The sequence below is a fragment of the Eumetopias jubatus genome, unplaced genomic scaffold, assembly GCF_037043125.1.
Source record: "Eumetopias jubatus isolate StellerSeaLion01/CBP00866 unplaced genomic scaffold, mEumJub1_p1.0 scaffold_4, whole genome shotgun sequence".
NCBI classification, from domain to species: domain Eukaryota; kingdom Metazoa; phylum Chordata; class Mammalia; order Carnivora; family Otariidae; genus Eumetopias; species Eumetopias jubatus.
The window spans coordinates 91,060,925-91,073,548 of record NW_028274810.1 but is presented as its reverse complement, the minus strand read 5'-3'; the positions used below and the strand labels follow the sequence as shown (position 1 = coordinate 91,073,548).

At 51.7% G+C, this 12,624-nt stretch overlaps 1 protein-coding gene and 1 pseudogene across 1 annotated transcript; both read right to left on the bottom strand.

Moving 5' to 3' along the window:
* Positions 1–6,267: 6,267 nt before the first annotated feature.
* On the bottom strand, positions 6,268–7,113 carry LOC114199035 (uncharacterized). The gene has a single exon (XM_028090770.2). It carries the CDS (start codon positions 7,111–7,113, stop codon positions 6,268–6,270), a length of 846 nt encoding a protein of 281 aa, XP_027946571.1.
* Positions 7,114–9,723: 2,610 nt separating this feature from the next.
* On the bottom strand, positions 9,724–9,972 carry LOC114199067 (cytochrome c oxidase subunit FA4 pseudogene; annotated as a pseudogene).
* Positions 9,973–12,624: the final 2,652 nt, after the last annotated feature.

The window sequence follows — 12,624 nt, the reverse complement described above, 5'->3', positions numbered from 1 at the left end:
CTGCCCATTTCTCGAGCCACATCCCTCCCCCAACCTGGTCTCTACGCATCCTTTTCCTTCTCCTCGAGTGCTTTACCCACCCAATACCCAGCCCCCTTCATCCTACTATCTTCTAGCATTTAGCTAGATCATGCTACCACAGGAGGCTTCCCTGCGCTCCCAGGCTCGGTCATGTCTCCTGCTGTACTTTCCCACAACCTGCCTCCCCCAAGCTTCTCTCTCAACGTTTTTACAATTGCAATAATTTGGAAGATCATTTAATATTATGAGGCATATGGGGCGCCTGGGTGGCTCAGTCGGTGAAGCATCTGCCTTTGGCTCAGGTCGTGATCCCAGGGTCCTGGGATTGAGCCCCACATCGGGCTCCTTGCTCCACCCGGAGACTGCTTTCCCTCTCCCTCAGCCCCTCCCCTTGTGCTCACTCTCTCTCTCAAATAAGTAAACAAAATCTTTTTTAAAAATATATTAGGAGACATAATAAAGGCAGGGAGCGTGATGATCTGGCTTCTGTCTTGTTCCCAATTACATCCTCTGTGAAGGTCACAGTGCCTGGCAGGGCGCTGACATTTGAATAACTTCACTTGAAGGAAAGAACAAGATGGTTGAAGCATGGCATAAGATGTTAAATGTCCCCTTTCTGGTTTGTACTTGGGGCAGATAAATTCCCCTTGCTGTTGGATGAACACTGAATCTCCTTTGATATCACAGTTCTGGGGAGTTGGCAAGTGAGAGTATTTTGTTACTGCCCTTTTCAAGACAAGGAAATTGAGGCTCCAGAGCATGATGTGGCTTGCCTTAGATCACACGCAGTCAGTAGGAGGTAGAGCCACGATTCATATCCACGACCGTCTGACTCTAGAACCCACGTTCTCGACCACATCCAAGTCTGCCTCCGCCTGGGTTCTCCACTCTGCCCAAGCAGAAGTGTGACTTGTCTGAAAATAGCCTTGGATTTGGTCCCTCTGCCCCCTCCAGATATCTCCCCACCACCCCCGGTCTTTATCAATCACTTTCTTGCTGAGCTCCCACCCTGGGGCCCAGGCCCGGGGCAGGGTTCCCACTGTGTGCCTCATGGACCACCTGCCCTCTGGGATGCTCCTTCAAAAAGGGGTTCCCTGCTCAAGGAGTTTGGGAACTCTGTGCTCTTTCTTACACTTTGGCCATCTCAAGGGACACCAACACAGGAAAGTTCCTGAGCAGGCCTCCAGTAAAGTCACCCACCCAACTCTATTATCCAGCATTCCTCGAGATACTTGAGAAAGGAGCCCATTTGTTTTTATGAAAAAAATCTTTTAACATCTCATAAGACTGGTGTTTCTCATAACACACTTTGCAAATACTGCCGCCGAGCTCGCTCCTGAGCTGACCATAAATGGTCTCTATAATTTGAATTTGTCACTCATGCTCCCCTCCTCCAGCCAGGCTGGAATTCTTATGGCCCCCATACACCCCCCTCACATTCCTGCCCACGCACTCTTGTTTTCAGCTATAGAAAAAGACTTTTGTGCAGGGCCCATAGCTGGTGCTCCATAAACGTTCATTTCCCTTCCTTTGTTACTGTACACACGTGCATTTTACCTCACGGGATCACTGTCATGGGCACCAGTTCATGGCTTGCTTCTCCTGCCTAACATTCTTTCCAGAAACATGGTTCTATGTGTCAGGAAAGACCAGGCTACTTACAAATGGCTCTGTGGCTCTGGGCCAGTCCCCAAACTGTTTATTAGCAGTCCCAGATGCGATAAGAAACTTGCTTAGGGTGTAAATCATCTGTATGGATAAGCACTCCGTTTCGCTCAGCTGACAACTTTTTTCTTGCCATACGGGCTCCATTATTAGAAGCAGCGCACAGACTTAGATACTGGCTACACACTCTCGATTGCGGATGGTAACTGTTAGCAAATTGTGCGCCAGCTCCCTTGCATTCAGATTGACTTTGTTCACCATAGTTCTAATAATTATTCTGTATTGTGGCTCCTCAACACACCAGCGTTCATCAACCCTGTCCTGTTGTTGGGTATTTGGGCTGTTTCCAGGTCGTGGTGACGAATAAAGCATTGCTGTGAACAGTTATGTAGGCATCCGTGTGTTTTCTTCTGTGGTTCCCTCAGTTTTTAAGGACCACAGATCTGAGGCCAGAAAGGTGGAGGGTCATAAGTGGCACAGAGGCAGGCCTCCCACCCTGGCCTCCTGACCCGCGGCCCCTTGTTCCTTCCTCCAGCCCAAAAGGCCCTTCCTACCGGGCAGATTTTCCATCCCTTTCATGCTTTTCTTTGCTAGGTTATGAGGTTTCTGCAGCATCCCCACATGTTGTCTTTGGGAGCTTGAGAGAAATCCTTTTGGAATGTCCTGTGCCTTCTCCCTTGAGTTCCCGGCTTTGTTCAATTGTTCACCATAAATTCCTGCCCTGTTGGGAGGGGCCCAGGAGGCTGCTAAGTTTGCCAAAAATGGTGGTACCAACTCAGGCACAGCACACGTCTGAGGCTCTTTGTTTCTAACTGAGATTTCACCTTAAAAAAGGGCAATGTGGATGCAGTTTTGGGAGGAAGAGGGGATCCCCTCCTTCTAGTTTTCGGCTTCCTATGGAGAGGCCGCAGAACCGGTCAGGGGCAGACAGAAAAGACAGTGAGGGGTAAGGCGGGCCTGGGGAATGAGCAGGGGGTGGGGAGGGTTAGGGGGTGGAGGGCAAGGTTCATAAGGTTCAGAGATGGGGAAAGGTGGTGGGGGAGTGAGAGTTGAGAGTGGGGCGGTGTGTTGCTCCAACATGCACCTTGGCAATACGCATGTATTTTCTGGAATCATAGAATGGTGGTATCAGATGATCTGTTTGGAAAGGGTTATGTCAGATTTTTTTTTAAACATACAAAAATAATTCTAATGTCACGCCCCTATCCCCAAAGTGACCCAACGATGCAGGGACCAGTGGATTGGGCAATGGAGACCACAGGTGACCTTTGAGGAAATTTCTCCCTTTGTTTCCGGTTTCGCAGAGAGAGCAGATGCCAGGTTAACACTACCCTGTTCAGAACACTGGTGTTGAGGGGCAGCCCAAACCTCTGGAGTTAAACACCACCCTTGCTTTGTCTAATTTACCGTGTATTTTGGATACCAAGATTTACCCCTCTTTCTCTTGGAGTCCATTCAATAAATACTAAGAGAAAAAGCAATCTGGATAGAAAAAGCATTGGCTGAGGGTCAGAGCCCTGGGTTAGAATCCCAGCTCTGCTACGTGCCCACTGGAGGAGCTTGGGCATGTCACTTTTTCTTTCTGAGCCTCAGTTTCCCCCTCTGCAAAATGGGGTACTAAAACTTAGCCTCACAGGGAGCAGAGAGGGCTGAAAGCCTATATTTCAGGCCTTGGTGGCATGCCTGGAACATAGTGTGGGAGCTCAAGAAAGGATGAGGTACCCGTGCAGGCGTGAAGGACTTTCCCCGGCCACCCCCAGCTGTGGGGACACCTCGCTTCTTCTGTATACAAGCCGGACAGCACACTAGGGCCGTGGCATTGTTCTGTCACCAGCATGCTGCTTCCTGTTTACACAGACCTTGCAGATGCATGACTTGAACAGTGGACATGGAGGACTTCCTGTGGCCTCTGCGTGGCCACATGGAACAGAGAGCCTTCTCTAAGCTAAGCTAAGCTAAGAGCCTTACTTTCTCGGGACTTGGGCTGAGTGATTGTTGAAAGGGATTTGTGAGCCGTGAGTATCCAAGTAAATAAATACTAAGCAAAAGAGCAATTTTGGGGGCCAAACACAGAGCTCCTGTCCCTTGCACGTACAATCTAACACCCCACCGATGGTCAAACTTCATCTGAGCACCGACTATGTATGGGGCTCTGTAATGATATTTACCCTCCACTGTGTATATTTGCAGAGCACCTACTACTTACAAGGATGTTACAATCATGACGTTAATTACTGAGCAACTACTGTGCACGTAATACTCTAGAATGACCCTGCCATCCAGTTTTAGAAGAGCCACTGTGTTGGATGCACTGTAATCATCTTTATCCTCAACATTTATGCCTGACCTCTTTGTGCCTCAGCTTTCTCATCTATACAATAGGGACAATAATATCTTCCTTGAAGGATTAATGTGGGGATTAAATGAGTTACTATGTAGAAAGCACTTAATGCCTGGTGTATAGTTAAGAGCTTAATAAATGTTGGCCACCATCATGAATTGTTATTAAACATCCATCGTGTGCAAGACACTCTAACTATCCTCTAGACAATAGAAGTTACCATTGCTGAGCACCTACTGGGCACATGGCCCCGTCATCAGTATTAGTAACTGAGCCCCTATTGTGAGCCAGAATTGGGCCAGACACTGGAGACCTTAAGAGCAGTGCCCTAGACAAGGATCTTACACTCCAGTTAGGGGAAATTAAACTCTTTTGGAGGTGGGCATCTCCAGGAGAGTCAGGGTCAAATCTTATGCAAATATGGACCTAGAGCAGGAAGGGGATGGCTTTGAGTGGCCAGACAGAGGATTTGAGAATCAGGACACCCTCCCTTGAGTCGGGCCAAAGTGGATTCTAATAAGCTGTATTTCTACAAATGTTCACATGGGGAATGGGTCACTGGAGAACTGAGGACCCACCAGACAAAGGCCAAAGTCTTCTCCCTCGGGAGGGAAGGGATGCAAGAGACAAGGAAAGGAATGTGCTACATGCTGAGCTTTGGACCCAGGGAGGATATCTCTTGTTCTCCAGAGATGAAATAGAAGTGGGCATGTCAGAAGTGGGGGTGAATTCAGCAAACTAAGGGTCCCATACCCCCTTCCTTCCTCCTCTCCTGAGATAGGGATATCTTCCACCTCATGATAGGGATATTCAGGCTTGCCACTTTCTCTGTTTGGCCACAGAGCTGGGCTAGAGCAGGCCACTCCCTCCAAGAGTCATGGAATCTTGTGGAACCGCAGGTTCTGCATTATTTCAAGGTGAGCCCCATTCCACACTCTGACCTGCCATTGGCCCTCCTATTTCCAAGGAGACAGGAAAGCTCTGGCAAGAAGGGCCTGGGCCTGAAGTTCAGAGCCACACAGAAATGGCCCTGAGGCCTGAAATGTGAAGCTGGCTCAGGACTCAGAAGGCCTGAGTTCTGGAGAGTCAAGGGGTTGTGGGAGTGGGGGGCACTCTTGATTCTCAGCCCAAGCCTGGCTTGGGTCTAGGAGGACAGACTCAGAAATATCAGAGTCTGGGCCCCTTGAACCCATCAAAACTACCCTACTCACTTACTGAAGGGGAAACAGGCCTGGGGAGAGAAAGTGATGTACCCAAGGTCCCACAATAGGCTGGTGATAGAACCAGGCTGGGATCCCAGTCTCCAAAGTCCCTCGAGCAGCAGGATGGTGGAGAGCTGGGTGCCTTGTAGAGCCTGGCTTCTCAGCACACATCAGTTCAGTCTCTGAAGGTTTGGAGCCCCCCTTGGTGGCCCAGGGAACATTTTCTCAGACATTTGCAGTGAGAAACTCAGAACCTCCTCATTCTGACCCTCCAGCCCTCCTCTGGCCTGGACAGAACCACTCTTCCGAGATTTCCCAGGAAGGGCAGGCCCTCCAGTGGCAACCATCCCTGGTTGCCTCTCCCACTCGCCATCCTAAAATTTTTCCTCTACATCCATCTTAAGCCTTGGTCGCTAAAACCACATCCTTAAAAGAATATATATAAAGTACCTAGAACAGTGCCTGCCACATAGTTAGTGCTCTAGGAATTTCTGCTCTTACTATCATCATCATCATCATCATCATCATTTCTGCTCACACTGGGCAGTACTGAAATCAACATCAGTGATGATCCTGAAACCACAAGAGGAGGAATAGGAATTGGGAATGGATAGCTAGTCTATTTCTTCCCATGGGGAAACTCCCCAGTGACCCATTCAATATATAAACCAGGGATTCTAAACTGAGGCCTGTGGGCCTCACATTCCACCTGCAAGTATTTTTCTTCGGCCCACAGAGCACTATGACATTTTTGAGTTTGTTGTTCGCATATAAAAATGAGATTCCTGGCTTCCTTTGAAAAAGAAACAACCCGTTGGAGAGCTGGGTTTAGACCAAGTATTTCCTCTCCACCTAGCGCAGTTCACCTGTTAACTTCCACCTTCCTGGCCCTATAGGTCATTGAGTTTATAACCCCCAATCTAAATGGCTGTCCCCCACCCACCCCCTCAACAGAACCTTGGAAGGAGTATTTTGCCACAGACAATTTATTTTCTACAACTGCAGCCTGATGGACACGTACCCATTTCCTGGTCGATGTTACCACCAGCTACAGGGTTTGGAGATGGGCTCGGGGGCTCTCCAGCCCAAGCGGATTGCCTCCCAGAACTTGGGCAGACGGCCTAAGGAAAAGATCCCATTGCCAAACAAGGGGAGCTCAGGCAGCTTCATCCCTGGCCTCTGCAGCAGCTCAGGCATGAGTCTCCGGCTTTGAAGCTGGCGTGAGTAACTGGCATTGGCAGACTCATCCACACATTGCACGGTGTTGACACCCCTGGTGGACGGGACCATGCACGTGTTGGCGGAGTTGTCAAAGGCAGCCATGCTGGTGCTGGGGTTGGAGTAACTGTGGGGAAACGAGTGGTCTGGGTGGTCCAGGTGGATGGAGTTGGCGGTGCGTTCCAGGTAGTTGGCGGCAAGCCTTGGCAGGCTCAGGGATGATTTGGGGCAGTTGGTATAGAAGGCATTGGTGGATCTGTCAAGGTAGTTGATGCCTTTGATGAGCTGGTCCAGGAAGGTGGGGCTACAGCGGCCCAAGGGACCATCCGTACAGAGCAGGCAGTGGGGGCTGCTGTGACAAGTGGGCCTCCTGGACGCCTTGGGGTGGTTTGCGAGGTGGTTGGTCTCTACACACTTGGAGTTGTAGGGGCGGCCCATGCAGATTTTCCTCACTGGGAGTCTGGGGGACCTGGGGCTGTTGGACTTCTTGGAGGGGCTCCTGCAGCTACTGAACTCCGAGCCACTTGGGGTGCGGGGGCACTTGAGACTTTTGGCCCGGGTCACGTTGGGGCCGTGGGGCCAGCCCGGAGTCTGGGCTAAGGACACATTGTTGGCATGGTTCAAGTAGCTGGAAGTGTTGGACCGACCCACCAGACGTCCAGACATCATCCCTGCTGGGCAGATGAGCTTCGTGGCACTGACCTGCTGTGAGCTCACCTGGAGGCTGGCTACCTGGGCCTGGGGAAGACAGCTGGGTCAGCTCTGCTTGGCTCCATGCCCCCCTTCCCTGCACACTTTCTCCGCATGTGTTCCCTCTGCCTCCCCAACATCACCCTTCTCCCACTCCTCCTCCTCCTCCTCGGCCCAGGGATTTTCAAACTGGAAAACAGACATCTTATTCTTCGGAAAGCAAGAGATGGGGATGAAGGCAAGACCCCGAGAACAACCGAGGCCAGAGGACCGTTAGGGAAAAGTGAGGCAGTCTCCTTGTTCCTTTAGCTCTCGCCCATATTCTGAAATTCCCATTTGCCTTTTAAGCAAGGACTCCAGAAGACCACAAAAGCCAAGGACTGAATCTCTAATGGGGAAATTCCAAGCCCTGAGAGAGAGACCTTCTTTCCGGGTAATATTAAATAGCTAATCATCAACAACACAATGCACCTGATACTAAAAAATTGTATCCGGGAAGTGATGTAATACTATATGTACTCTCTCCTTGCCTGGCCCCTTGGTTGTGTCTTGCGTATAATTGTTGCTATGAATCAAGGAGGCGGGCATTATTCTATTCCCGGTTGACAGATGGGGAAACTCAGTCTCAGAGAGATTACGTGACTTGCCTCAGATTCCAAGCTTGTAAGTGGTGGGGGCCGAGGTAGTATCTTGGGTGTGTCTGATGATCTCTGAAAGACAATGCTATGCCGGGGTCACTTTGGCCCCCCTCGCAGTCTCTTAAGGAAGAGTTCTCCCCACACCTGCTCTGCCTGCTGGATGGGGGCCCTAATGGGGAGAACCAGATGGACAAGGGTGCTTGCTAAACCCCATAGTTAAGTTGATCCTGACTTTAGGAATCCCAACTGAGAGGGGCAGAGGTAGTACAACAAGTCTACCAATGGGACTGCCCTTTTAAGGTCACGGCCGTCCAGGATATCTGATCTTGATATCTGGGGTCTCTTCATCCACTCCACAAGAGGAGGGGGCATTGGGATTCCTACTCCTTGCGGTCTGAACGTGGGCGCTTCACTGAGACTAAGGCCTGCCCAGGCCAAGAAGACGCTCAGGCCATTTAACCCCATCTCCTGTCCCAGCCAAGGGTAGTGGAGTCCTTCCCCACCCCTTGTTCCCACCGTCCCCTGGTTCCCCAATACTCCCCTACCCCCAACCAGAGGGAAGGCCTGATTTCTCTCCCCCAGTACTGCCAGCTTGAGCTCATTTTCCACTTCTGCGCAGTGAGAACAGAGCAGTATTTGAGCCTGTCCCACCCAGAAAACAGCTGTCGGCTCCTCTTCCAGCCCACGGCCCTCAGCTGCCCTTGTCCTTTGGGTCTGAACCGAGTGGAATGTACAGACCCTTGACTCTTTCCTTCCAGGTCCAACCCCACCCTGTCTCCTCCTCCGGAAATGCAGGAGGTGACTGAGGGCTGACCCCCACAGTGCCCCACCCTTCCCTTCCTGGCTGGCTGGGCCCCATCTGCCATCAGGGCCCTCTCCCACGCTCACTCTGCCTTTAGGGGGTAGATGACTTAGCCCTCCTGTTGCTCTCCACGGGGGATACCTTCATGCCGCCACTCCAGACTGCTGGCCATGTCACAGAATCATGGAATCCTAGAGCTGGGAGGGGCCTCCAGAGGTCATCCTGGCCAGGCCCCTGCCTCCAGGCCCGCGCCACACTAAGCCCTCCAGGACAGATGGGCCCTATTTTTGCAACGAGACTGGGGTGGATGTTTTCCAGTGTTCCTTGTTGTTTTTCTGGTGTTTAATTATGCGGAGAGTCAGGAAGTTCTATACTGGTCCTGATCTGGCTTCCATTGGCCGTGGTCAACAACAGTCACTTCTCTTTTCTCACTGGCTCAGCAAACACATATTGAGTCTCCCCAGAGTGCTGTCGCTTCGAGTAACCCATTCTTGAGCATAACTGCATGGTCTCTCCTTCCTCGCCAAGGTCAGTGACCTGGCGTAGAGTATCTCCTACACGGTGGGCTCTGGCCGGAGCCTGAGGACTCTTCAGCCAGCAAATCTCAGAAGTTCCATGCCCTCTACCCAGCCCTGGTTCCTAGGGGGCACTCAGGACATATTTGCCAAGAAAAGCCTCCCTCTGTCATGTCCTTCTCTCAGATATTAAAAATACAGTTTTACTTTTTATTTTGAAAACTTTTCAAACTTCCTGAAAACTTATAAGACAATGAACTCCCATGTAGCCCTCATCCAAATCCACAAATTATTAATGCTCTTGCCATGTTTATCACTACGTACACACACACACACACACACACACACACACACACACACTATTATTTTTTGATAGGAAGTTACAGACAACAGCATCTTTTAGCCCTGAACACTTGGGGCTGTATCTCCTGCATACCGAACGAACAGGGACATCTTCTTGTTTCTTTTTTTTTCTCCAAGTTTTAGATATTTCTTAATCCGTGTAAACCCCAACACAATGCACCAACATGATTTCATGCATTTAGAGGGGAGATAGTTCCTGGATGAGCGGAAAGTTGTGCGGATGGTTTCTGGAAGACCTTCATTCTAAGCAGCTTTTTAGTGAAATATTTCATTTAGAAGCCCGGACCTTCTTTCGTTTGCTGTAATCTACATTCACCGAGTAGAACTTGTACCGATCACAGGAACCCCGTTCGTTCCAGCGTTCTGGGTTATGCTTCCTACCCCAACTGACATCTGGATCGAACAATACCAAGCACAAGACATACAGCACTGCTCCCGTACCCTCTTCTCCAATAAAAATGAAGAGGAGGATGGAGTTCGGATGCTTCGTGGCCTGACCCAGGATCTGGCAGAACATGACTGGGTCCAGGAGAAGAACAGATCACATCTGTGAGGCCCAGCACGAAATAGTCCCCACACCGAGGACGAAGGGACATCCCGGACAGCCCGGACATCTCACACCTCCACACTACAATGACCAAATACAGGACATTGGGCCATGGGAGAGTACGATCCTCTACTATACGATCCACATCCACATTTTGCTGATTGCCCCTCTGACGTTCTTCAAGGCAACTCTTCTTCCCATGGAAGATCCAAGCCAGGAGCTCGCGTGGCCTTCGTTCTCAGGTGTCTTTGGTTTCCTTCAACCTGGAGCAGTTCTTCAGCCCTTTTTTGTCTTCCGTGACCTGGACGTGTTTGAAGAGCATGGGCACATCATTCTGGAGAGGGTTCTCCAGTCTGGGTTTAATCCAGTGTTTCTGAATGACCAGACCCAGGATCATCAAGTGCTGTGTAACATGGAAACCTCTGCGTGGGCTCTCCCCAGCCCATAGCCAGTGAGCCTTTTGGCCCTGGGGTGGGGTGGTTATTGTTGCTGAAACAGGGAGCCAAGAGGAGAGATCAAAGGGCCCCCAAGAAGAAGGAAGAAAGGTGTGGGGGGAACTCAGTGGACCAAGGAAGTGGTGTTAAGAGTTCCCTTGTGGGGCCTCAGGCTGGCCTGGATCTGTTCTGGGCTGGGGGCCAGGCAGGCAGCCAGCAAGAGGGCTGGGCCTCTGTCCCGTTTGTCCTGAAGCTACCCAGGCATCAGGATCACTGGCCATTTCTGGCCTGGGCACTAAGAGCCTCTGGAAATAAGTCCAGGACAATTATTTTAGGAGGAATGTGCTATTCCTCCATCTTCCCAGAAAGCCAGGCTGCGTCCCAGAAGATCAGGAATGTCCCTCTCTGGCCTCCCTAGCTCCAAGGGATCTCTAAGTACTCTGGGGGCTGCAGAAGTCTTTAGGGCCAGAAGTGGGGTCAAGGAGACTGAATGCCCTTTCCCTGGGTGGGGAGGGGAGGTTCTGTCCTTAGATCCTGGGCTTTCAGGGTCCATTCTTGAGTCAGGCCAGCTGGTTAGGGACCAGCTGACTCCAAGCATGAGGACACATGAGGAGGAGGGTATGGGGAAGCTGCCTGCCCTACCTCTTGCCCAGCCCCAGCCCCAGCCCCAAGAGACTGACATGGGTGGAGCACCTGCTAGGCACCAGGACCTCCCACCCTCTCATTTAATCCTCACAGCACCCCTGAGAGGTAGGTATTTCGTTTTCCCGATGAGGTAATTGAAACACAGAAAGGGCAAGAGACTTACCCAAGCTCACCCGGCAATCAGAACTAGAACCTGGTGTTCTGGCTCTATCCAGAGGGGGCCACTCCTCTCACTCGGTGAGGACACAGTAGGCGACCTTGGGAACTGGGTGGAGTTGGGAGGGGTCCAACATGGAGACACAGGCTGGTGGGCAGCTGAAGCCCTGTCCCCCACCAAACCCCATCACCCACCACTCAGCAAGCCCGGCTGCCTCTTCCCTCCCTAGCACTGCAGGGATGAATGTCAGGGTCTGAGAATGTCCTGGGTGGGTGCCCTGCACAGTCCCCAGCCACCGCAGTGCCCCCCCTTGCCCCACCGGGTCCAGCTCCAACCTTGGCTCCTTAGCTCCATTACCAAACCAGCTTGGCTTTCCATCATCCCTTGCCCCTCCCCCTCCCGCCCGCCTCAGCAGTTCTAGCTATCGCCTCTTGGGTCCCACTACATCCAGCAGGGGCCCTTTCTCTAGCCCAGGTATGAGGAGTTTGAGGGCATCTCATTCCTCTGGGCTATCCCAGAATGGAGGGAATAGCCTCCTTCTCCAGAGACCGTCCCATTAGCACCTATGCTGCTTATTCACCACCCCCCGCTGCCCCCCTACCTCCGCGTCTGCCACTCAGCAGTTACCCTTCTCCTCTGGGGCCTGAGGTGGTGGGGACAGGTGTTCCCAGGTCCTTTCAGTCACATGGCTCCTGCAAGCATCAAAGATAAGGAGCAAGCGGAGCTTGGCAGCCCTGAGTGTGAGCTCAGCAGCTGCAGGCTTGAGACCCCCACGTTAGTCCAGGGGACAGCAGGAGCCAAGAGCCATGAAACTTTCTTGGCTGTCCCAACCTGCCTGGAGGACATCTGTGCCCAGCCTCAGGCCACTATGAGCAGTGTGACTCACCTGAGCCTTTACCTGCCAGCTTGCTTGCAGGGCTGAAAAATGTTTACTGGGCTGGGTCCTGGCCCTCCCATTAGCTACAGCCTTTCACCCACCCAAGCACAGTGAGTCACACACCCCCATTCCCCCAGCAAACTCAAGGATAGAGGCCCTCTGCTCACCAGCTGCCAAAACAGCCTTCCCCAAACCCACATGTGGCAGGTACAAGCCGGGACGGATTTGAGCTCAGAAGCATTGGGGCAGGTGTGGCTTCACAGGAACCCCAGCCAACAAGAACTTCCCTCCTGCCAAGCCACCTTAGGGATTTGGGGGTAGAGCAGCCAAGGTGGGGGAGGACTGGGCTCCTGTCTTCATGGGGCCCGGGAAATTTCCTCTAAGGGAGGTGGGGACCATGGCCATATGCAGGTTTATCGACCACCTTGCTGGGAGAAGACGTAGGAAGTAAGACGGCAAGTAACTGGCTCAGCTGTGACCTTGGGTAAGTGCTTGAACTTCTCCAAACC